The following is a 26803-nucleotide window of genomic DNA, read 5'->3' on the forward strand; positions in this document are numbered from 1 at the left end:
GAGACCTCATTCTTCACCTTGGCCTTCACACAATGAAAGGCATATAGCAAGAGTTCAAAATATGAAAGCCGAATAAATAAATAGTCAGAGGATTTTATTCAGGTAACTCAGACTGCAAAAGTACTGAGAGGGAAAGTTGTTTGGGAATTCGAGAGGGTATGTTCAGGATGGTGCCTTGCAAAGCAACAGGTGATTTCTCCTGGCAGAGATGAGCGCACAGCCTGAATACTGCTGGACAAAGCAGAGCGGTGTAGTGGAAAGAACATGAGTGCGAGGCACAGAGAGTGCCGCCCTCAAGTCTTGGCTCTGCCAAGGTTGTTGTAACGATCAGATGATTCATACGCAGAGCCCGGGGTGGAACTGGAGCCCACCAGGCCCAAGACGGAAGTCTTATGCGAGCAGATTGAACCCTTTCAAGGTGCTGTTCTGGGAAAGTGACCCCCTTTCCCACACTCAGAGACCATTCTGTGATAGAGGCAACCTTAATATTTTATTTGTCATCACGCAAAGCTCTTTTGTTTTTTCAAGAATTTATACTGCTTATAGAATGCTACATCAAAAAAACCCACCATAGCCTAGGTAAAAGTAGGCAGTGTGACCACTGTCACAGGGGACATTGCAAAATTAATGGAGGAGTTGTGAGTTCTGATTGGCCAGATTTGAATGGCAGACCACTGACATGTTCACAAGGAAGCAGGGTGTGGTAACTTCCTTCCAGTAAGGTAATGTTTTCTATTTCAAAACCAGATGTCGTTTGACTTCACCAGTCTGTGACCACAAATGAGATCTTATTTATATTTATGCCCAGTGCACATTGGTTATTTTTGGAATCCTCAAAGAGGGCCTCGTATGTGCCCACAAACCAGTATGTTAGCTGTAGCCACATGAGAAAGTCATCTCATGTGGCTTCCTATCCTAGTCCCGTGGCTGCTGAAACAACCAAAACGGGTGTCTGTGTGGATGGCAGTGGTAGGCTGGTGTGTTGTCCCTGCACCTTCCCACCAGTGGGAACGCACCAGTCTTCAAGGAGCCTCTCCAGAGATGGGGAGATGAGCTTCCTTTCTAACCCAATGCCATCTTGTATTAACCGGGCTTAGAAACTGCTGTACTTGTATTTTGGGGTCTCACAGGCTCTCGTGAACAACTTGGTCAGCTCTTAAGCCTCACCCAGAAACAGCCTCTAGTGGAAACAGTCCCATCAGCTCTGGTTCTCACCCCTCTGGCCACAGGGGCTTAACCCAGGTCTAGGGGCCAGATGGGAAGACTTCACACCATCCCTCACCCTCTCTTCCTCTTCTTGCTGGTCTCTGCCCCTTTTTTTCCTATGGTGACCGCCCAAATCCCTGAGTATATCAATGGATACCAACAGACATGGACTGCAGTGGTGATGAAAGCAATTTCTTACACTCCTAGGGCCTGGGGTCAATTTTTCTAAATAAACAGAATTCAATTCAGGGTGTTATGCAGGTGAAATATTCCCAAACCGTGTCACTACCTAAAAAACAGCTGAGAATGCACTCATGTTTATATCCCACGGTTTGTGGAAACCACACTTGTTGTGTGAACATAGGAGGGCCTGGGGGGCAGCAGTGGAGCCTCCTGCATGCTTGTTTTAAGCCACAACTGTGATCTGTGCCTGCTGTCAAGGCCTGCACTGTAATTTGGCCTTGGCGCAGTCAGGATGGTCCCCTGTGTACTCTTGTGCTTAGGTAGGCAGTGCAGCCCTGGGATCACAGCAAAGGCTTGACGAGAGAGTGAACATAAACACTGGTCACGCCAAACAAATCACACATACAGGCATCTCTAGCCTGGACCACCCCAGGATCTGAGTCCATGTGCTATGGAAAGGGTGCCAGCCAGCAAATGACCGTTCCAGGTGCCCAGCCCAAGGAGGCTCCCCCGGGGTCTAGGCAACCATTCTTCAGGGCTCCAATGGCAGTATCTGTCACCAGGCCAGCTGGCCAGCATGGTTGTCTGGCAGGCCTGCTCTGCCCAAAGGCCTTGCTTATAACGCCCTTCCCATAATAGACCACTGTGAATATTGTGTGACCGTGGGGACATGAGGTTTGTTGTCACGTAGACCTGCGTCAAATCTTTGCTCTGCTCTTTGCCAGTTGTGCGACTCCAGCAATTTATTTAATATCTTGGCGCTCCACTTTTCTTGGTGGGATGTAGACAGTAATGCCTGCCTCAGAGGGCTGCTTTAGAGAAAAGAGATAAAGTATGGACAGTCCCAGGATAGCACCCAGCACGTGGTGTTTCCCTTTCTTCCTTTATCCCCAGTGGTCCTGGCTTAGTGTTCTGACAAGGATTCTGAAAGATTCTTAGTGCCTTTGAGAACTGGATCATTTCCACAGTGCTCTCCTAAGTCCCCAGACTGCGTTAAATATCATCATTTCATTTTGCTTCTCAGAACATTGTGAGTGGCTTCTAATCAGGGCAGAATTAGCCCATGATCTGCTTGATGAGACCTGCACTTCCATGACAGCACCAGTCATTTTGCAAGTGGCATAGACTTTTTCATTGCTGTGGGTAAAGGTCCAGGGATTTTTCTCTCTTGGAGTGATCTTCACTGGGCTCGGCATGGGGAATCCGAGAACAGCTTCCAGGCATGGGGTAGAGAAGTTAAAAGATCATATTGATGGATGAAGAATACAATATAGTGACTAGATTTAGGGGTCAGCTAGTTCTGAATCCTAACCCCATCTCTGTCTCTTGCTAAATGTTGCCTTTGCACAAGTCACTTACCGTTTGCTGTCCCCTTTGATTTTAACATCTATAAAAATAGAATCAAATACATATTCTTTCAGGGTTGTGGAGATCCAAATAAATTGAGGTATGTAAAGCATCCAACACTGGGCTAGCACACTGGAATGGTTGAATTAACAGCAGCTATTATTATTTCTATTACTTACCAGAGACACCTCCAGTCACATAAATGGCCATTACAACTGCCATTGCAAATCCAACATTGATAGTGACAATTCCTCCCAAGTGTCCACGACTGAGGATAGCTTGGGCAACAGAGCCACATCCAAGGACCTGGAATGAGAGGAAGCTTCATAAGTGGGGATGGCCACTGTCAAAGACAATGGAAAGCCACAGGAACAAGAAAGATGTTTTTTTTTTTTATTTTTTTATAAATTTTTTTTTTTTTCAACGTTTATTTATTTTTGGGACAGGGAGAGACAGAGCATGAACGGGGGAGGGGCAGAGAGAGAGGGAGACACAGAATCGGAAACAGGCTCCAGGCTCTGAGCCATCAGCCCAGAGCCTGACGCGGGGCTCGAACTCACGGACCGTGAGATCGTGACCTGGCTGAAGTCGGACGCTTAACCGACTGCGCCACCCAGGCGCCCCAAGAAAGATGTTTTAAGCAAACATGTAGATTGGGCTGCCTCAGGCTTCATGCAAATCAAATCGTAATAATCCCCCTGTGCACAGAGAGCAAAATGGTGGTTCTGAAGCTGTATCTGGCTTACAGATGAGGTTTCTGGGCCTGCAGCATTAACATTTTCCCCATACTTGTAAATCGGGTAATTTCACACCATGATCCAGGGTTCTGCTCTTAGTTTAAATCAAACTTTTTATTTGAGGCAGTTGTAGATTCCCTTGAGGTTATAAGAAATAACACAGAAAGATCCCATGTACTTTTTACCACTGGTTCCTTTTCATCAATCAGAAGATCTAGCAACCACAGGGAAATAATTTCCTGGAGCAGAGCAGCAGCTGGTCACTCCCTTTAAATTAATGTTTATTTTTGAGAGAGAGAGCATAAGTAGGGGAGGGGCAGAGAGAGGGGAGGCTGCTCACTCCCTTTAAACAGAGCTTGTATGCTCCCAAGCGGCTCACTCACTTCACTCCACTCACGGAGGTCTCCTTCCTGGCCCCTATAGGAGAGCTGGCAATCCCTGCTCTAGAAGTTCCCAGTGTAAGCCATCTCAGGCTCACAGTCATGTGCACATCTGACAAATGGAAAGGCCATTTGTGCCATGTACAAAGCCATGGGAAAGGGCATCTGATGTGCAAGAAAACAAAGGAAAAGTGGCAGGGGGATAGCATTGGCAATCTAGCTCTTCTCATCCCCATATCTTTTCTCCCTGATGAGGCTGTACTTTCTTAGGGAGCCGGGCTGCCAAACTTACTGCTTCTTGCATTCCCTCTGGCACCAAGCACAGAGCTGTGCTTATAGGAAGCACTCTGCAAACAGTTATACAGTAAAGATGAAGTAGGATCTTCCATAGTCTTCAGCTGTAGAGGGTATTTTAGAGAATGGGATAAGTATTCAGAAATGTCTGGAACAAATATATTATGGTACATCTACTCAGCAGAGTACTATGCAGCTGTATCACAGAATGAAGCAGATCAGTGTGTACGGAAAGATTCCCAATATATACTATTAACTTTTTTTCATGTTTATTTATTTTTGAGAGAGGAGAGAAAGTACAAGCAGGGGAGGGACAGAGGATTTGAAGCAGGCCCTGCACTGACAGCAGCTAGCCCAACACAGAGCTCATACTCATAAATCATGAGATCGTGACATGAGTCGAAGTCGGACGCTCAACCAACTGAGCCATGCAGGCGCCCCTATATTAATAACTTTTAAGAAAAGATATAGAGCAGTGTTAAAGCACACTGCCAATCGTATTCAAAATATATTACATTAAAACCTTGGATTGTGAGTAACTTGTTCTGCAAGTGTTCCACAAGTGAACAAACATTTCTAATAAATTTTAAGTTGATAAATGAGTGATGTCTTGCAATACGAGTAGTATGTGATGCCTAACATCACATGATCACAACCAAGTTAATGATTCTCTCTCTCTCTTTCTCCCCCCCCCCCCCCTCTCTCTCTCTCAGTGGGATTGTGGATGATTGTTTCTCATGCTCAGATGCTCGGTCTCAGGCTGCAGTGTTTGGCAGTTATCATTGATTTTTCAGAATGTTAGAAAGTGCCCACAACTGACACTAGTGTATTTTTTGTCACTTCAGAGCACCTATGGACAGTCCTCTGCTTTTCCAAACAAAGTAAGCTTAGGAAAGAATGCTTTGCTTCATTCTAGGTCAGCCTGCCTGCAGATAGAGACCCCTTCTTCTGCTGCCTTATTGACAATTACATTAAATACAGTATATGACAAAAGTTTATTAATATTGTACTATAGTAACATCCATATGAGCATATACAGTGGCCCCCATGCAGAAAAAATTCCATTGAGTCAGTAGATAGCAGTGATTCCAAAAGGGATTGTGAAAGTCGTCCTACACAATAACCCTTCTCTCTCTTGTCTCCCTCACACCAGCCACACAGTTTTTCAAAGGCAAGTAAAAAAATTTTTTTTAATTTTCTTTAGTATTTTGTATTATATTACAGGACTGTAATCATTTCTACATGAATATTTTTGAGTTGTGGAATGAATCATCTGAGTTTCCATTATTTCTTAAGGGAAAATTTGCTTTGATATGCAAGGGCTTTGGATTACAAGCATGTTTTTGGAACTAATTATACTTGCAAACCAAGGTTTTACTGTGTATGTATTTCTTTTTACATTCATGAGCCATCTCTATGAACACAGATCAGGAGATGGTACTGGATTCCATGGGGGGAGCTAAATGGCCAGTGCAGATACTGGGAGGGCAATTTTCATTGCATACTTTTTTTTTTTTAACCATGTGTTTTAGTTTGTTTGTACCTCTATAACAAAATACCACAGACCGGGTGGCTTATAAACAACAGGCACTTATTTCTCACAGTTCTGGAGGCTGGAAGTTCAAGATCAGGATGCCAATATGGTCAGGTGAAAGCCCTATTCTGGGTTGCAGACTTCTCTGTTGTATCCTGCAGAGCAGAAGGGACTGAGCAAGCTCTCATGAGTCTTTTAAAATGGCACTAATCCCATTCATGAGGGCTCCATCCTTGTGTTCTAATCACCTCCCAAAGGCCCTACCTCTAATACCATCACTGTGTATACAAACAATAATTTCATACATATAGAATGATTTTGTTTTACTCCTCCCTGAAGGCAGAGAAATTATCTTGATGGTCTTTCAATAGCCTCTGTAATCCCCAATTCTAAGACATATTGACTCACCTCAGTTCCAACTGCTGGATGGTAGGGTTAAGTAGGTGGCTTGATATCTTGAGGGACGCCCTTGGGCTACCCATCACACATGCACTGGCTTGGCTCCAGACCCTACACTGAATCCTAAGTGAGGTTGTAATAGGAACATGTTCCCCTTTCCTTATTCAAAAACATCCCCTGGGTCCATTTAATAGCCTATCAGTTTCACTTAGACTTGACCTATTTTTTTCCCAGAATCTCTACCTATTATAATAACTCTCTGAATTAAAACCACCACCACATTGGTGTCTTTCTTTTTAATTTAAACGGAATTAACTGCCCTGTGCACAACTTCCAAAGTAACTGGCATTTTGGCAGCATCTTCAGAAAACAAGAATAAAAGTTTACTGACAACTGCCATGACTTGATTTAGGCAATGAGGTGTAATGAGACACATCCGGACACAGTCCAGTCCTGAAATATTACTGCTTTCCATATAAGCATCTTCCTGCTTTTATGGTCTGATGCGCGTGCACTCGTGCTAGTCTAGAGGGGACAGAAAAGTTTTAAATGGCCTGAGTGGATTCAGGGAGGCCTCTGCCCTGTCAAATTTCATAATGATTAATACTCTCCTTTTCCACCCCAGATGCTGAAATGGTTTTTTTGTTCTTTCCTCGGGAGGATAATCGATGCTGTGTGCTGTGGGAAAGGAAGGCGGACAAATGAACAGTGTGGGGACTTCCCTGACCATCAGAAAGTGCCACTCAGATTTCAGCCCAGATTTACATCATTGCTTTCAAATTTTAAATACATTTATTATAGTCTCAGAGGCAATGAGGAAGTCAGGCAACTACCCTCTAGTATCACCCCTTGCCTGCCTCGTCCCACCTGAATTTACTGCACAGGGAAGCAGTCCTTGGATATCCTAATGTATCGCGGCCTGATTGCTAGGGAACTGGTCACCCACTCTGGTTTCCTCCTTCTGTGCGCCCAGTGTAGTTTTTTTCCTTCCAAAATGAAAGAACTTTCCTTCATGGTATTACTGAGAAATTTTCCAACCAACTCCCTGCCCTAACCTTTGAAAAGCCTGCCCTACCATTCTCCTTCTTAGATACAGAGAAAGCCTATTATCATATCCACTTTGTCTCAGTTTTCTGGTCTCCCTATCTGGAAAGCTGTTTTGGACCCATTACCCATTTATAACTCACCACACCTAACCTTTGTTCTTTGAAATTCAATCGTACTGTCCATACTATACAATTAGTGCTTAGTTGTTTTCCAAATGCCGGACCTTGGTTTCCTTATCTAGAAAACAATTTCTAAGATTCCTTTCCATACCCACAGCAAACACTAGGCTGGTTTATTTTGTTTTATTGTTTCCTTAGGTGTTGTGTTTCCCACGCCCACCATCCCCTCCTTGTATGTGGAGGCCATGTACAGACCTTCAAGTTCTGTTCCACCTTCTTGTCAGGATCTAGCAACTGCTCAGTCTAACTGCCTTCTCCAGGAGAGTTAGAGAACTCACAAAAACATGTAGAGGAGGAAAGGTGTTACGAGTCATGGATCTGGTCCTTACTGTGTCCTTCACTGTGCCCCCAAAGCTCCTCATTCATCTCTCATTCATATTCTCCCAATAGCTTCACCAAGCTTTCTCTTCTCTCATCTGCCAATCCACCAACCTCCTTTCTGCAAATACCACCACCTTCTACTTACTCCGTGCCTGTAAGTTGCCTTGAAGCTCAATGACAATGTAGAATATCGCATTTGTGTTCGTTATCCAGCACTATGTAACTACCCCTGAACTTAGTGGCTTAAAATGACAACATTTATTTTGCTTGTGAGTCTGCAGTTTGGGCAAGGTTGGTCAGGGCATTTCAACTCTGCTCCATTTGGTGTCAAGTATGATGGTTCAAAGTTGATGGGATTATAATTATCTAAAGGCTAACACATTCACGTGTTTAGTGGTTGATATTGGCTCTCAGCTGATGCCTTAGCTGGAGCATTGGCCCAAACACCTACAAATGGCCTCTCCATGTGGACTGGCTTCTTTACAACATGGTGGCTGGGTTCCAAGTGTGAGCACCATAGTCTCCAGAGCCTGGGGTCTTAAACCCTGCATGATGCTCTCTCCTCAGCCTTAGCACCATGCTGGTTCTGAACTCAATGGCACACATACTGGATCTTATATAGGCATTTCACCAACAACATCCTAAACAGGTATTCATCTGGTCCATGTTGGATTACTGTGAGGCATAGGGAGCTCATTACCACATCAGGAAGTTTGTGCTATATATTTTTTCATTGTTCCATTGGCTGGGGAGTCCTTCCTTATATGAAGTTGGAATCCTCTCTCCTGTAATTTCTGTCTATTAGCTCTAGGCCCATTCTTGGGACTATAAAGAATAAACTTCTTTCACATACCGGGCTTCTAATAAATGGAGGGAGCCTAAGGTCCTCTCTAAATTCTCTTTCCTGGATGCCTGTCCCTTCATTTTTTATTCCTGAGAGTCAGATTCCCAGTGAGTCTCACCTGGTTGAGCTCTGGGTTGTCAGCATTCCTCTTAAAACACAGGGCCCAGAAATGGACACAGTCCTCCCTTATTCGTGTGTCATGTTCTGACATGGTAATTTATCCTATACCCTCTGCTCATTGCTTCTGCTGCCATCTAGTGGGACACTCAGGCACAGGATGTACTTGAACTGTTCACGTATCTATGCCTGATTTTCCCAATTTTATAAGGTATACAAGATCATGTGTTAAACTTCTTTGTCTCTGTAACAGCATCTAGAATATTGGAGGTAATTAAATAAACAGATTTTAGCTGCTGTTTCCAGGTACGACTGTCGGTGTCTGTGTAAATGAACATGTCAATTCTCAGTCTCAGCTTGATTATCTATTAAAGCGTAATAATAATAATACCAGCCAGGCTTGTTTCATAGGATTGTTTAGTAAAGGTGAAAATGGGATAACAACAATGAAAGCACTATTTAAATGACAAAAGGCAATGACAAGTGCAGGATATTATTGCTTTTAATATAAACTAAAAAAGAAAACCCCCATTTTGGGTGAGTAAGTTAAGACAAACGGACTCATGAACTTAACCACTGACTCACTGATGGGTAATAAAACCAGGGAGAAACACATCTATGACATGTATTACAAATAGTTGCTGTTTCATTCCTAGTAGTGGGATAAATTTGCAGAAGAGAGAAAGTGGGAAGCTGACAAGAGCTTCACATTGTTTTGCCTATTTATGATTCCTCTCCAAAGATGGGTCCTTTCATATTTGGTGGGGTTTTAGTGCTTTTGGTAGGAAAGCAACACAGAAAGGGGAGAGGGTAAATACTGTTGTTATTATCAGGCACCACATGTGGCAGGAGTGGGAGAAAGAATTTCAGTGGAAAAGCAAGAAGGACATTTGAAAGGCAGTTGGACTGGTGACCAGTCATTCTCAATCACCCAGGCCAAACATTCTGGAATCATTTGTATTCCCTCCTCTTCTCTCCCTTTGCCATTCATAGCCAATCATTCTCAAATTTTCTGAGTCTTCTTCTGCAGCCCCAGCCAGTGTCCTCACCCCCAGTGTCTCCCCACTCAGTGACCATGCCAGATGAAGCACAACTTATATGCCATTACTCAGGAAGTAGCAGCACAAACACCTCCACCTGGTCCTCAGGGCCCTCTGGTGCCTTGCCTCGTGACTCATCCACTTTCTGCCCGGTATTCTTCAGCATAAATCTGCATCAGCCAGCCTGGTGTCCCAGTCACTTGAGTCCTTTGAGCTCATGACACTCATTCCCACCCTGTACACCTGCTCATGCTATACCTTCCAGCAAAATGTCCCTTCTCTTCACTTTCCCCAGACAAACCCAATCTATTCTTAACACTGAACTAAAATCCTACCTCCTCTGTGGGGTTTTTCTTTGACAGCTTCAGCCTGCAGAGGCCTCTTCTGCTTCTTCTACTATGTCTTTACAATGTCATTTCATTATATTCCACCTTGCCTTGTGTCACCCCACCAAGACTGTAGCGTCTGCCACAGCAGCTCAAACGATATCTGATGTAATATATTAAAATGTCTAAACATAAGCAGGGAAAATAAAACCCTGTGTAAATGTCTTTTCAAGAGAAACAGTCAATTTCAGGGTGGGATGTGAGAAGTGGGAGGTGTGATTTCTAAGAAATATCAATTGGGCTGCTGGCAAGTTCCCAACTGAACCATGACCCCTACGACAAGCTGATTACTGGACACAGATCAAGTTATTATCACAGACAAATGCTGGAGATGAGGAGAAAAGATAATAAGCCTACTATTCTCAAAACTCTTAGGTATCTATTACCTCCTTTACAGTGCCAACCAAGATGTTCCCAACACAGTACACAGTGTGTAATAGACCCTCAACAAATATTTATTTAGTCAGTATGTAAAACAGAGACTCAATAAACATTTATTTAGTAAGTAGGTAAAAATTGAGTCCTTTCAGAAAAGCAGTCATTAATAAAGGCTAGGGATTCTTTAGCAAAACGTTTACAAATGTTTGCAAATACTTGCAACACGAGGCCAATGATCACTAGGGAAACTTGTAATTATTATAAGGGGTCTGTGATTCTTTGTGTGCATCAAACATGGTCCAAATAAGGGGAAAAAACCCATGTCTCATATCTACTTTTTGTAGTTCAGTATTTTCAAAATTAATAGATACTGAAAGAAGAGTTGAAAGGACTTCTTGGGAAATACTGTCACGGACTTTGGAGTTAAGGCTTCATGAAATGCTTACTATCTTTCCTCATCTGTTTAGGGTAGCATGGATAAAGAAATATAAACACCAGCTACGATCTATTTGGTGTGTTCTTTGTGCCGGCTTCCATGCTAAGTGCCTTACCTGTATTACTTCATCATTATCAACTTATGTTCACCCTAGGAGAAAAGTACGGTATTATTATCTCCCTTTTATGGATGAAGAAATTGAGGCTGAGAGAGGCCAAGCAATTTCTCTAATGTTACATAATAAAAAAATAAAAGAGACAGAACCTGGATTTGATCCCAGGTCTGTCCTAATCGGAGGCCTGTGCTCTTAACCATTACACATTGGGTGGAGTGAGAGGTCATCAGAAGGAACAAATACCCCCAAGAATTGATAGAAATATTCAGGTAGAATGCTGGGCTCCCACAGTGTGGGATCAGGGCACCAGTTTTCCTATCTCATACTGCAAGTGAAGGGCTGTCCGAGAATGCTGAAGGACTTGGAGACCCATGATAGCAGCCATCTGTTATCAATCTACCCAGTGCAAACAACTGCATTGTAAACCAGGTATATCAGTCCAAGGGGGCTGAAGGCCTGAGGATGATGCTCATTTGGGGACTCTTCTTATAGTTCTTGGGCTCCTGTACCAGGGCACGTGGCGTTTCTGGTGATAACAAACATGGTCACTTTGGTCCGACACTTGTGAATTTTCACCAAAGCTTCTAGTGACCCAGCAAAAAATCCTTTTCAGGCCCATTTCCCTTCTTTCTCAGAGACCAGTGAGATAGGCTGGTGACTAAGTGCAGCTTTTCAGTTTATGCAAAACCTGTTTCACTGATTAACATTTGCTTGCTCTCTTGCTCCTCCTGCATAGGCAACTTCCACTTTTGTCTGTCTTCTTTCCTCTTGGTGTCTCGCAACTTTGTGGTCATCGGGAGAAGGTACACTCATGTGCCCGATGCTGACCAAACCTGCCTGGTACCGGAAGTGAGTGGGCTGAGATAATGGTGGGGCAAGGCCTTTATCTGTACTGATGAACCACACCCACGAGCCACATAGATGGCACTGGCCAGCATTCTGGGGACTTATTAGCACTCATATCTGTTCTCAACACTAAGATCCAAGAAGTGAAGCCATTCCCCCACTCTCACCTGCCCCTTTAACCAGACCCAAGAAGTAACCCAAGGGGCCATTGTAAAATGCCCCAACATTTCCCAAGCTCACCTGGCTAGTATTTATTTATTACCATTCTCTTGAAAACTTTTCTAAGAAGGGAATATCCTCCTTTAATTTAGTAATGCCAGTTTGGGACATGTTTGTTATGTCTCACGTGGGAAGCAACCATGTGAGCCAAGAATGTGAGTCATGTATGGCTGTTTACCTTGTACATTGGTGCAGGTCTTCTTGAAATTTAGGGGAGGAATATATTTTAAATGAAAAATATCCTTCAGTGGAGAATTTGTCATTTAATGTAAATGTTCATAAAACAGAAGTCAGTATTCAAAGAGTATGCCTGTGGCAACATTTGTAATTTAAATGAACTGATTTGTTTACACACACACATGTATGTTACAAATACTCTCTTTTAGTCCCCATAATAACTCCAGGGAAGGAAAACTCTGCTGTTTTCTTCTAAAGAAACCCTTGGACAAAGAAATTAAGTAATTTGCCCGAGGCCATACAACTAGTGAAAAGATCTTTTGGAACCTAAAATTAACATTTGTGTCCAAAGGTTGTGTTTCTTCACTTACCCTAAACTGCCCTCAACTGTACCTGAACAAAATAAGTAGTGTGTCCAGATTTGTGCTTTACAAGTCTGTCTTTCAAAAAATGTAATATAGTAAACTAAGATCCCCAAATCTGCAAGTAGCCCTAATTGTGATCTGGCATTCACTCAGCCATTCCTTCCTCTCGTCATTTATTCCTCCATATATATGTACATTTGGCACATGTGGTGCCTCATGGTAGCAGGGGTGCAAACAAAATTCAGACACAGGTCCTCTAAGAGCTCACAGAGTAGTGGGAGAGGTAAGATAGCTGAGAACCGGTAAGAAAAATATGGATGAAGTGTGGTGCTGTTATTTAATATTCTAAGCTTGTTATCTTTTTTTGATGTTTATTTATGTTTGAGAGAGAGAGAGAGAGAGAGAGAGAGAGAGACAAAGCGTGAGTGGGGGAAGGGCAGGAGAGGGAGACACAGAATCTGAAGCAGGCTCCAGGCCCTGAGCTGTCAGCACAGAGCCCAATGAAGGGCTCAGACCCACGAATCGCAAGATCATGACCTGAACTGAAGTTGGACTCTCAACCGACTGAGCCACCCAGGCACCCCACTAAGCTTGTTATTAGTAAATGGCTTAAGCATTTATGGCTAGGGAAAGTATACCTGGAAATGTGGTTTTATAGTTTAGTCTTACGACCTAAGTGACAGCTATTTGGACATTTCAGTCTCCCCAAATTCTTGAATTATCTGATTAATACCCCAAATTATTGAATCATCATAGTATTTAATAATACTATTAAATCTGAGATGTATTAATATATGCACATAACAGATTGGCCTAATGAGCAACTTGATTAAAATTATATGAGATCAAGGTTTCTCTTCTGGTACTGCCTGAAATAAAAATGGTTTTCACATGATTGCCTCAATCAATTTTGCCAGGTGTTAGGATGAGAAAAGAAAAGGACGACAATCTTGCACTGAGGAATTTGATTTCCAATAGCAGGCCTCTTATAAACAGATGATATTGAATAGAAGGCTGAGGCCCTCACAATCTCTCCACTTGCCCTTTTCTGGTGAGAATAGTTTGTAGAGTGTGGTTAAGGACATCTTGAGAGCACAGTCACAAACTGGTGGTCCATGACTGAAGACAGTCTATGAGTGGGATTGACTCAGAGATATGCTTGGCCTACATGGTGATTTTTTTTTTTAATTTTAGAAATTGTCGCTAGTATTTAATCTTATTTTTTAATGGTTATTTATTTGTTTTGGGGGGTGAGGGGCAGAGAGAGAGAATCCAAAGCAGGCTCCATGCCCAGTGTGGAACCCAACGTGGGGCTCCATCTCATGAACCACGAGATCATGATATGAGCTGAAATCAAGAGTCTGAGCTTGACCTACTGAGCTACCCAGGCACCCTTGTTGCCAGTATTTAAAAAGAAAAATTACACATAGACCTTTTTTTTTTTTCAAACTTGAAAGTCTGATAAAAATCTACCCCATTCCTACTTGGCCATAGTGGAGACAGTCTGGGTGGCAGACGCCTCCTGAGACAGGACAGACACTTCCTTCTTAACCCTGCCATGTCCATTTCATCCATATATGTTACCTGCCTCATCTCAATAAGCTTTGGGGCTACTGACTCCCATATTAAGTTCTGGGAGGAGAAATCCATTTAGCTTTTGGTGTCGGTGACTTCCTGACCCCACAGATATCCTGGTGATAGCAGCCCCAAGATGAGATGCAGCACAGACTCTCAGTTCCTAGAGAGAGAATCTGTGGCTACCTTCAAATGAAAGACTGACTATGGGCAAGACTTTAAGGTAGCAGTGATAGGGAGACCAAAAGCATAGTCTCCTTTATTATTTTGTACAGTTTATTTTGAGAGAGAGAATGCATGAGTTGGGGAAGGACAGAGAAAGAGGGAGAGAGAGAGAATCCCACGCAGGCTCCACACTGTCAGCGCAGAGCCTGATGCAGGGCTTGAAATCATGAACTGTGAGATCATGACTTGAGCCGAAATCAAGGGTCAGACGCTAAACTGACTCAGCCACCCGGGTGCCCCGCATAGTCTCCATTCTTGAGAAGGGAGTCACTTTGAGCCTTTGCCAGAGGTTCTCCTCCTCCTATAAACATTTTGTTTTTTGTAACTGGAGAGGAAGGAGAACAAATGCCAATCTGTCAATACATTCTCTGCAAACCTTGGCCCTTCAGCCTGTGCTGTAGGTATATGTTACTATAAGTCACACATCCTACCTATCATACATCTATTTAGTTTTTGTGACTATATCCACTGGAACATGTCATGATAATAGAAACAACAACAGCTAATATTTTATTGAGTGCTTTTTATGATTTAAGTACTTTCCATACATTAGCCCATTGGTCTTCACATCAACCCTTTGAGTCAGGTCCTCTCTCTTACTTCCTCCATTTTACGAACAAGGGAATGAAGTTTAGAGAGGTTAAGAGAATTTCTCACATTCACACACATGGGGCCCAGGTTTGACTACACATGATTTTGACCACTGGATAGGTGAATGAACAAACATTAATAGCACATGTATCACACTGTCATGTACATTGCTTCCATTATTCTTCCCAACATTTAATCCGCATTTAAAAATTGGAAGCCCAGGGCTCCTGGGTGGTTCAGTTGGGTAAGTGTCCGACTTCAGCTCAGGTCATGATCTCACGGTTCGTGGGTTTGAGCCCCAGGTTGGGCTCTGTGCTGACAGCTCAGAGCCTGGAGCCTACTTTGGATTCTGTGTCTCAGTGTCTGCCCCTCCCCGGCTCTCAGTCTGTCTCTCTCTCTCAAAAATAAATAAACGTTAAAAAAAATGTTTTTTAAATAGAACAAAAAGTGGAAGGCTGGAGAGAGACAAACCAACACAGACTCTTAACTATAGAGAGCAAACTGATGGTTGGGGTTGGGGTAATGGGTGAAATAGGTGATGGGAATTAAGGAGGGCACTTGTGTTGAGCACTGGGTGTTGTATGGAAGTGTTGAATCACTATATTGTACACCTGAAACTAATATTACACTGTATACTAACTGGAATTAACATAAAAACTTTTTTTAAAAAAAATGGAAGACTGGATAACCTGACAGAATTCATACAGCTAACAAGTGGCAGAATTTGAGTCTGGAACCAGGTCTTCTGATTCCTAGCTCTGTGTCCCTCCTGTGCCAACTGCTGCTGTTTTGGTGGGTCTGTTTGTTCCCTTTATTAGGACAGAATGCATATTTATGCACAGCTTTCTAGTCAGTTAGTTTTCAAACTGGAAAATAAAATGTTCTCAGTCATAACAAAAATAGTCACAAAAAAACCCCAAGACTAAAACCTGGACCTTCTGGTTAAAAATAAAGTATTTGATGGTATGTGGCCTGAGAAAATATCAGGATAAGATCAATCACCCCTCAAGAACCAGCTGTACTTGAAAAGAGATGATGTTAGGGCAAGCTCATAAAAACAGAGGAATCTGAAATTTGAGAACCAGGTGAATGGGCGAATGGCCAACCTCAGTGCTCTCTAAGTAGAAAAGAGGACCAAGCACAAACTTGGGTCTCAGAAACATAAGGTGATAAACATCATTCTTTCTCATAGGATGAAAAGAACAATGCTCTCCTTTTCTGGCCTATATCAGGTGTTCATGTCCCTCAACTCATCCAAAATAATGCTAGCTTGGACAAGAACTTGATCACAATCCCTGGGTCAGAATTAGGAACTAATTAAACATTTATTTATTAAGGTATGAGTGTTCAATAGGATAAGCATGGGTCTGATGATGCTGTACATAGATGGAGGGTTGCTGAGGACAGTTCTCTCCCCCTCCCCCACTTTTTTTGGTAAATGTTTTTTTATGTTTGAGAGAGACAGAAAAAGCATGTGAGCAGGGGAGGGACAGACAGACAGACAGACAGAGAATCCATCACAGGTTCTGCACTAACAGCAGAAAGTTTGATGTGGGGCTTGAACACACAAACCGTGAGATCATGACCTGGGCCCAAGTCAGATGCTTAACCAATGGGACCACCCAGGCACCCCAAGGACAGCTCTCTCTTTATTCAAAGTGGCCTAACAATGTTAAGAACACCTTGGGTCACTTTCAGTCTGGAAGATACCTGAAGACAGGAATTCTGGGGCAAATTTGTTTCTTAGATTCATTCCAGACCCAGTATGTTCCACAGACCATTAGTTCCATGAGATGCTCCTCAAAAAAAAAAAAAAAAGGGATCTGTGCAGGGGCCATGCTAATCTTCTCTGTATTATTCTAATTTTTTTCCAAAGAAGACATACAGATGGCCAACAGACACATGAAAACATGCTCAACATCACTCATCATCAGGTAGTGCAAATCAAAACTACAATGAGCTATCACTTCACACATGTCAGAATGTCTAAAATAAAAAAACACAAGAAACAACAAGTGTTGGCGAGGATGTGGAAGAAAGGAACCCTTATGCACTATTGGTGGGAATGCAAGCTAGTGCAGCACTGTGGAAAACAGTATGGATGTTCCTCAAAAAATTGAAAATAGAATGACCATATAATACAGTAATCACACAAGTGGGTATTTACTCAAACAATATGAAAACACTAATTCAAAAAATATATGCACCTTTATGTTTATTGCAGCATTATTTACAATAGTCAAATTATGGAAGCACCCCAGTGTCCAATGATACATGAATGGATAAAGAAGATGTGGTATAAATACACACAATGGAATATTATTCAGCCATAAAAAGGAATGAAATCTTGCCATTTCCAAGGTGATGGATGGATCTAGAGGGTATAATGCTAAGCAAAATCAGTCAGTCAGAGAAAGACAAATACCATATGATCTTACTCATGTGTGGAATTTAAGAAACAAAACAAATGAACAAAGGAAAAATAGAGACAGACCAGGAAACAGATTCTTAACTATAGAAAACTGATGACTACCAGAGTGGAGGTGGGTGTGGGTGATGGGTGAGATAGGTAATGAGGTTAGGAGTACACTTATCCTGATGAGCATTGAGCAATGTATAGAATTGTTGAATCACTATATTGTATGCCTGAAATCAATATAACACTACATATTTACTATACTGAAATTAAAATTTTAAAAAGGGATTTGTTGGCGTGACTGGGTGGCTCAGTTGATTAAGCGTCTGATTGTTGGTTTTGGCTCCAGTCATGATCTCATGGTTTGTGAGATCAAGCTGAGTCGGGTTCTGTGCTGATAGAGAGAAGCCTGCTTGGGATTCTCTCTCTTTCCCTCTCTCTCTGCCTTTCCTCCCTCTCTCTCTCTCTCTCAAAATAAATAAACATTAAAAAAATAAAAATAAAAAAGGAATTTGTAGTCAAGTAAGTCCAGGGTCTATATATTCTATTTCCCTCTTAGAGTTTATAGTGAACATTAAAAGCTCTGATAAGTCCTATAGTTGAAGAAACTGCTTAACTTGGTTTAACCCAGTGTTTTCCAAACATATTTGGGACGGACAGCATATTTTCTTTCACTTAATTCTTATTAGCATTTCATGGAACTAGTATTCTTCAGAATACATTATGAGCAACTACCTAAAACACCTTGAAGGGAGAAAATCTGCTGAGTCAGCTCTTTTAGGGGAACAGGGGATTGAAGAAAATGTACATGAATATGTAAAATTTTTTTCAAATACAAAGGGTATACAATAAAATATAAGAAATTTATCACTTGGTGTGTGGGGGTGGCTCAGTCAGTTAAGTATCTGACTTTGGCTCAGGTCATAATCTCACCTGTATTGGGCTCTCTGCTATCAGCACAGACCTCTCTTCAGATCCTCTGTCCCCCTCTCACTCTGCTCCTCCCTTGTGCACAAGCACTCTCTCTCAAGCAAAAAAACTTAAAAAATAAAAGAAATTTGTCTCTTTCCCATCCCAGATTTTATATTTTATTCTTTACAGTAACTAATATCACTACTTCCTGGTATATCCTGTAAAAATGTGTGTGTGTGTGTGTGTGTGTGTGTGTGTGTGTGTGTGTGTATGTGTTTATACAAATAGGAGTATTTTATTTTTTTTTTATTTTTTTTTTTTATTTTTTTTTTTCAACGTTTATTTATTTTGGGGACAGAGAGAGACAGAGCATGAACGGGGGAGGGGCAGAGAGAGAAGGAGACACAGAATCGGAAACAGGCTCCAGGCTCTGAGCCATCAGCCCAGAGCCTGACGCGGGGCTCGAACTCCCGGACCGCGAGATCGTGACCTGGCTGAAGTCGGACGCTTAACCGACTGCGCCACCCAGGCGCCCCAGGAGTATTTTATACATACCATTTTCTGCTGGCTTTTTCAAGTTGTTAGCTTAATGAATCTTTTCGTAACAGCATACAAGAATTGGCCTCATTATCTGTAATTCCTATATAGCAGTTCATTGTAAGGATGCACCCCAATTTCTTTAACCACTTATTTGTTGATAGAGGCATGGGTTTTTCAGGAGGTTTCCTCCCTAGAAAATCTAAACTTTGAAATAGAGACCAAGGCATGTGGGCTGATTCTAGGCTGGGAGAGAAATGAAACCCTCAGATCTTTTTTGGTCTTGGCTGGTCATGCCGGGACTGTGTGTCTTAGCATGGTCAGCCAATCTATCATGATGGAGGAGGGGGGCACATTTTGCTGGCATATTTTCTCTTAAAGCATTTTCTTTGCTTGGTGGGTTCATTGGGCTCAGCAATCCTACCAGGACATGAAATAAGGTGCCCACTACATGTATGGAGTAGACTTCATTGCTGGGCTGTTGTAGCATTTTGATCAGGCCTATCAGCTACCTCACTTTTATGAGGCTTCTCTTCCTCCCAGTCCTTCAGTTTATGCTGTATCTTCATCATAAGGCTGATGAGTAAAGAGGAGACAACGTCTGCTCTCATTTCTATGTTCTCCTTTCTTGTCAAGTAATGGAAACATGTTGCAATGGGCTTTGTCACTAAGGAAAAAAAATGAACCAAACCCATTCTGGAAAGTAGAAAACAAAAATACTTCCTCTTTGAAAGTCAATGAATGTAGCAAGTTTTCTGAGTCAAAATTCAAACTCAGGGATCAAAAACAGAGTTCTGTTTGGCAGAATTGTTTGGCTTTAGGAATCTGTAGCCTTTAGATCAATGACCCAGAACAGACTTTTCTCCCCAGGTCTTTTGGAACTCTGAAATTTTCCAGGCCAGTCTGGCCCTTCATGTTCACTGTTGGTAAGGGGAACTCTATAGGAAAGTCCTCCTTCAGCTGATCCTGACTCAGGCTGTAAGGACTAGAAGAGAATCAGCTTCATTTGGAGAAAGCATGGGATTTCCTAGTTAGTCATTCATGGTCACACATCCCATGTAGGGGAAAGGGAGCAGAGAGACATTCTTTATATATATATATATATATATATATATATATATATATATATATATATATATTTTAATGTTTATTCATTTATTTTTGAGAGAGAGAGAGAGAGAGAGTGACTGAGGTGGGTGGGGAGGACAGAGAGAAAGGGAGACAGAGAATCCCAAGCAGGCTCTGCACTGTCAATGCAGAGCCTAATGTGGGGCTCAAATCCACAAAACTGTGAGATCATGACCTGAGCAGAAACCAAGAGTCAGACACTTAACAGACTGAGCCACCTAGATGCCCTGCAGAGTGCCACTTTTTTGGGGAGAGTGCTCTTCAACAGGGTATGCACATTCATCAGTCTTCCTTTTCTAGTTTTCCACTTTACAACAATCATTTCTTGGTGGTGATATACCCGAGCAACCTCCCAGAAACAAATGTAAGCCTGCTGTGGAAGAACAACCCCACAGTGCAGGCTGTACAGAATTCCCACAGAGAAAAGCAAACCCTCCTGGAAGTGTTTACACTACAAATTTACAAAACACTAAAGGAAGTTTTCTTTTGTGAATGAGAGTGCATAAAATAAACAGGATTATTAGTTCCCCCAAAACTTGAGATGAACAGAACAATCATAAAATACCATCAGTACATTAGGCTTCAGTGAGTTAGAGAGATAAAAGAAATAAACACATGAGAAGAGAAAAGAAAAGCAATTTTTGAAAAGAAACAAATAGAACTTCTAGAAATGAAAACATATTAATGAAACTAAAGACTTAATGAATGTATTAAAAGATTAGACACAACAGAGTGAGGAATTCGTGCATTGGAAAATAGATATGAGACAACTACATAAAATTCATCATGGAGAGATTAAGAGATACAAATATGAGAGAAGGGTAGAGACGTAAATAAAAAAAGTAAGAAGGTCAGGCATATATGCACATTTAATAGGAATTCTATAAGGAGAAAACAGAGAGACTGGGGAGAGGCAAGGCGATTAAACTAAGAATTTTCTAGAACTGTATAAATTGTGAATCTTTAAATGCTGATAAACAATGAATCCTGAGCATTATGTATAAAATAAAATAAGCCCTAGTCATATTGTAGTGAAATTTCAAGGGAAAAAAAAGAGAAAGTCTTTTTGTTGTTGTTGTTGCTTTTATAATTTTTAAAATTTCAGTATAGTTGAAACACAATGTTACATTAGTTTTAGGTGTACAACATAGTGATTCAACTTCTCTATATGTTATATTCTGCTCCTTTCCAATGCAGTTACCATCTGTCACCAAACAACACTATTACAATACCATTGACTAGATTCCCTATGCTATGACTTTTATTCCTGGGAGCCTGTATCTCCCACTCCCCTTCACCCATTTTGCCCATTCCTCTATTCTTCTCCCCTCTGGTGACCATCATTTTGTTCTCTGTATTTATAGGCCTGATTCTGCTTTTTGTTTATTTATCCATTCGTTATGTTTTTTTAGATGTCACATCTGAGTGAAATCACATGGTATGTGTCTTTCTCAGTCTGGCTTAAATACCCCCTCTATCTAGGCCTGTCCATGTTGTCGCAAACGGCAAGATCTCCTTCTTTTTTATGGCTGTATAATATTTGTGTGTGTGCGTGTGTGTGTGTGCCACATAAAAAGAGAAACTCTTAATAGAAACTAGGGAAATTCAGATTAAGACAAGAATTAGATGAACACTAGACTTGTCAACAGCAATAAGAGACATTGGAAAGACACCTGCGAATTGCCAAGCAAAACCAGTTGTCAACCTCAAATTCATCAGCCAATCATTGAAACTTGAGAGTGAAATAAAGAAAAACTCAGGCAAACAAAGACAGAGAAAGTTTATTCCTCACACACCCTTTCTGGAAAATTTCCTAAGGAAAGGTTTTTTTACTGCACAAAGAAGGAAAATGCACCTAAAAGTAATGCATATATGTATAAGTAATTAGCAAATAAACTGATAAGTGGTAGTAAATTTAAATAAGTAATCATCATTAAAAATACCAATAATAAAAATATTGGAGGTAGAATTTAAATATCAGACAATAAAGACATGTAAGATAGAGTGGTTGATTACAATCAGGATTTTAAAAAGTTTTTGTGTTGTTCAGAAGGAAAGAAGTTGATTCACTTTAAACTTTGTTAACTCTAGAATACATTTTTTAAAGATGAAAGGGTAAATACTTAAAAATAGAACAAGCACAGGAGAAAGGGGAGAAATAAAGAAACCTGTTCAACTCAATGGAAAAATGTAAGAAAGGTCACTTAAAAAGGGGGGCCAGGCACCTGGGTGGTTCAGTCAGTTAAGGGTCAGACTCTTGATTTCTGCTCAGGTTATGATCTCACAGTTGGTTCATGAGATTGAGCCTCTGCTTGGGATTCTCTCTCTCCCTCTCTCTGCCTCTCCCCATTCATGCTGTCTCTCTTCTCTTTCTTTCAAAATAAACTTTAAAAAAAAAAAGATCAAAGCAGAAATTACTGAGTGAAAAAAAACACATTAAAAATTAGAGAGAATCATCACAAGTACAGTAGAGATATTAAAAGCCATATGGAAATTCTATGAAAAATTATTTCACAATTATTGCTTTCACTGTATTGATTTTGAAAATATTAGCAATTTTTAAAAACTATGTTTGAAAACACAAATGAAGTACGGTTTCCTAGAAAAAATATAAATTGCTAAAATGTAATTAAGAATAGAAAATCTAGGGGCTCCTGGGTGGCGCAGTTGGTTTGGCTGAGTGTCTGACTTCGGCTCAGGTCATGATCTCAAGTTCTGTCAGTTCAAGCCCTGCATCAGGCCACATGTTGACGGCTCGGAGCCTGGAGCCCGCTTCATATCCTGTGTCTCCCTCTCTCTCTGCCTCTCCCAACTTGTGCTCTCTCTCTCAAAATAATAAATAAACATTAAAGAAATTTTTAAAAAAGAATGGAAAATCTAACTTAGACAATTAGACATAAGTTTTAGAGAAATCTTGTACACTTCTCTCTCACTCTTTTTTTAGTGCATATGCTAAGTAATCTTCAAGGAGTAGGTAATCCTTACTTTATACAAAGTGTTTCAGAAAATATAAAAAGAGGGAAAGAACTACTTTTCATGGTGCTAATGTAATCTTGGTGATTAAATTAGACAAAGGACAACATAAAAAGAAATTATAGTCCAAATCCTTAATAAAACATTGCAAATGAAATGCCACATGGTTAGGTGGAAATTCATCTCAGAAATGTAAGGATGGTTTAATGCTAAAAACATTGTCAATGTAATTTTCTTCATCAACAGATAAAAGAGTAACCCCATGCTTATCTCAATAAATATAGAAGAGATACTTTTTTAAAAATTCAATAAACATCCCTAATGAAAGTTTTAGTAAATGAGGGGCAGATAGGAATTCCCTTACTCAAATCAAGAATGCCTACCCAAAGCCTATAGGAACTATCACACTTAATGGTAAAACATGAGAAGTAGATTCTTTAAAGTTGGGAATAAAATAACAATGCTACAATGATAGCTTCTAATAACCTTGTACTGGGAAGGTTTTAATCATGGTAATAAGAAGAAATTAAATATTAAGGTCTAGAAAGAAAGAAAATAAAAGTTCTCATATTCTCAGGGAAAAAAAAAATTGTTTGTACCAGCACAATCCAATAGAACTTTTCACATTAAGAAGGGCACTTGTTGTGGGAGCACTGGGTGTTATATGTAAGCGACGAATTACTGGGTTCTAATCCTGAAACCAATATTGCGCTATAGGTTAACTAATTTGAATTTAAATAAAAACTTGGAAGAAAAAAAAGAAAGTAATTATAACAAAAATATATGGCATTGGTGCTGGTTTGGACAGAGAAATCACTAGAACTAAAAAAAGTTTTGACATACAACCACCTTTATATATGCACTGATATATGATCTATCTAACTGGTATATGATATCATCACAATCAGTAGAAGCAGAACAGACTGGTCAAATACATTACTGAAACAATTGGCTATTTTACCAGATAAAGGGCACCTACTCTGCACCATACACCAGAATAAATTCTAATGATTTAAAGACTTAACTATGAAAAGTAAGACAGTAAGCTATAAGAAAACACAAAATATCAAAATCCTATTATAATCAATAAGAAAAAGTTAAAAAATGCAGAGGATATGAGCAGGCAATTTAAAGAATAGGAAAGCTAAAGCTTCAGTAAACCTGAAAAAGATGGCGGATTGCACTAGAAATTCATTAAAATTACTAGTGAAATTCTATTTCTTTTTTTTTTAAGTTTATTTATTTATTTTGAGAGAGAAAGAACGCACGAGGGAAAGGCACAGAGAGAGGGAGAGCGAAAATCCCAAGCAGGCTCAGCACTGTCGCATGTCAGCGCAAAGCCTAACGCGGGGCTCAGTCTCACAAACTGTGAGATCATGACCTGAGCCGAAATCAGAGGTCAGACACTTAACCAACTGAGTCACCCAGGCACCATGGCTTCTTATATGTCGAATGGGCAAAAATCTAAAAGTTGGATAATATCAAGGGTCAGTGAGTACATGGAAAACGGAGACTCCTATGTTGTTGATGGTACTTAAATTTAAAACCACTTTAAGAGCAATTTTACAATATGCATAAGTTGAAGATGCACATGCCTAGGGCCACCAAACCTACTTCTAAGTATGTACTCAGAAGAACTCTGGGGCACACATACAGGACACGTACAAAGATGTTCACTGCAGCAGTGTTGGTAATGTGTTGCAAACCACATAACTGTTCATGAGGGGAACGGATACACAAACCCACCGTACTACAAAAGTAAAATGAATTGCCCACACCTACATGTCCCCAAATAGATAAATCTCAGAAAGTGTATTTGGGAGGAAATTTTCAAATCGTAGAAGGCATACAAACTATGAAGCCATATATGTACATTTTGAAAACATATAAAACATATATTGTTTCAGGCAACAGCAGTGGAAGTTCAAAAGCATAAATGAGAACGGTAATTTCAGCATGGTGAAGAAAAACCAGAGATTTGATTCTAATCCCAGCTCCACCACATATTTGCCTTTGGGCAAGGTGCTCGATCATACTAAGCCTTCATTTCCTTATCTGTAAAATAAGAAAAATTCCCTTACCTCATGAGATTTTTCCAGAACTAATGATTGTCTGGGTACAGTGTATGTTCAACAAATGTTTACTCCTTTCCTGGTCTTTTGTCCTCATCTCATCACCATGCTGGAAGGCAGAGAACCTTCTGCATCAGCCTTCTCACAGCTGCTAAAGGTACAGGGCAAGGGCCCACAGAGAACCTTACATGCTTAGTTCTTCCACACTTTCATATTTAGAACCTGGGACTTTCTTAAAGTGACAGAACACCCAGTACAGAAGTAAAGACCCATGAGAGGCTGAGAACTAAACGTAAATCGAAAGTAAATAATAAGAATCAGGTGGAATTGACTGTGGTGGAAAAAGCATTTGACAGAATCCTGTGAGTGTGTGGGTCTCTGTTTCTTCATCTGAAGGACACAGAGGCATGGCATTTGGGGCCAGAATCAGCCAGGCACTGCTGACAGCAGAGGCTTCTGCCCAATCATATGTTGGCAGACTGACAGCTCTAGCTCAGTGGGACCCTCATCATTGGTAGCCAGGCTTGGAGGGGGACAGGTCTTTGCAAAGTCATAATCCAGACCAAGCAGAGAGGAAACAGAGAAAGGGCAGGTGACTGTTGAGCAAGAAAGTGTGAGAGAAGAGTTATGGTGACCCTTTATTCCCCCTTGCCTATTGGTCCCTTGCTCTGAGCCACAAGGTGTCCTCAAGGAGAATCCAGAAAATAGAAGCTCTAGGGGAAAGACAGTGCAATGCATGGTCAATGTGTTCATTAAGGACATGAAGATATGACTGAACCACCTCAGAACCCTAGTGTTACAAGAGCTTTGAGTGTGTTTGTAGATACTGAAGTGGTCCATAAACTCTATGCTAATAGAGCTTCTGTAAAATTTCTCTGCCAGGATCATGTCTGCTCTATATAATCATCTTTTGGTACCTTTACTATCTAATGTATTTTAGGCTACAAAATTAGTAAAGTTCTCTTGAGCTTTCCCATGAAAGGAGTTAATTCTCATCAAACAATGGTACATTAGTAATAACTAAATCCAAGATATCAAGCCCAGCTCTCACATTCATGGGCTGGGTGACCTTGGGTGAACCTCTTAATTATGTTATACCTCTTTCTCCCACTTGACAAAATGGAGTTGATATCTTTCTCTCTCTGTATCTCTTTCTTTCTCCCTCTCCCTCTCTCTTTCTCTCCCTTCCCCCCAGGAAAGATATAAATATAACAATAAACAAGAATCTATATGAGATGTGCAACAACATGGATGGATCTAGAGAGTATAATGCTAAGTCAACAAACACCACATGATTTCACTCATATGTGGAATTTAATAAACAAAACAAGCAAAGACAAAAAGAGACAAACTCTCTAGAGCACAAACTGGTAACCAGGGGGAAGGTAGGTGGGGGCTGGATGGAATAGGTAAAGGGGATTAAAAGTACACTTATCATGATGAGCACTGAGTAATATATAGAATAGTTGAATTTCTATATTGTACACCTGAAATATAACACTGTATATTAACCAAAATGAAATTGAAAAAAATAATCTACCTGAGAAGGCACTCTATGCCTCTTGGAGGGAAAACGCAGTGGAAACCAAGAGAAGTTTATGCTTAAGGCAGTGTGGGCTCCACACTGACTCAAAGGACATATGATTGCATCAATCTGTGTGTCAGCTTCCCCATCAATAGGAAGGGCCAGCAACATCTATCTCATCCGGTTCTCAGAGATGTCCTACTAGTACCTGGAAATTCTAAATATGCAGCAGTCCCAAATGTCCTGAATTATGCCCTGCAAAGCACTTATTTTAAGAACTGGCTTGTTTTAATAATTTT

At 40.9% G+C, this 26803-nt stretch overlaps 2 protein-coding genes and 1 pseudogene across 3 annotated transcripts in view; 1 reads left to right on the forward strand and 2 right to left on the reverse strand.

The window, feature by feature from the left end:
• ALDH1A2 (aldehyde dehydrogenase 1 family member A2) overlaps positions 1-26803 on the forward strand; it is a 399898-nt gene that overhangs the window by 207135 nt on the left and 165960 nt on the right. The gene's annotated exons all lie outside the window — the stretch shown is intronic.
• AQP9 (aquaporin 9) overlaps positions 1-26803 on the reverse strand; it is a 46001-nt gene that overhangs the window by 14364 nt on the left and 4834 nt on the right. For both annotated transcript variants that reach the window (XM_047864531.1, XM_047864532.1), the window contains exon 2: positions 2916-3042. In XM_047864531.1, coding sequence (XP_047720487.1) covers positions 2916-3042 — 127 coding nt within the window. The remainder of the gene's footprint in view (positions 1-2915; positions 3043-26803) is intronic.
• Positions 16744-16821, reverse strand: LOC125169197 (uncharacterized; annotated as a pseudogene).

The sequence above is a fragment of the Prionailurus viverrinus genome, chromosome B3 (genome assembly GCF_022837055.1).
Source record: "Prionailurus viverrinus isolate Anna chromosome B3, UM_Priviv_1.0, whole genome shotgun sequence".
Taxonomy (NCBI): Eukaryota; Metazoa; Chordata; class Mammalia; order Carnivora; family Felidae; genus Prionailurus; species Prionailurus viverrinus.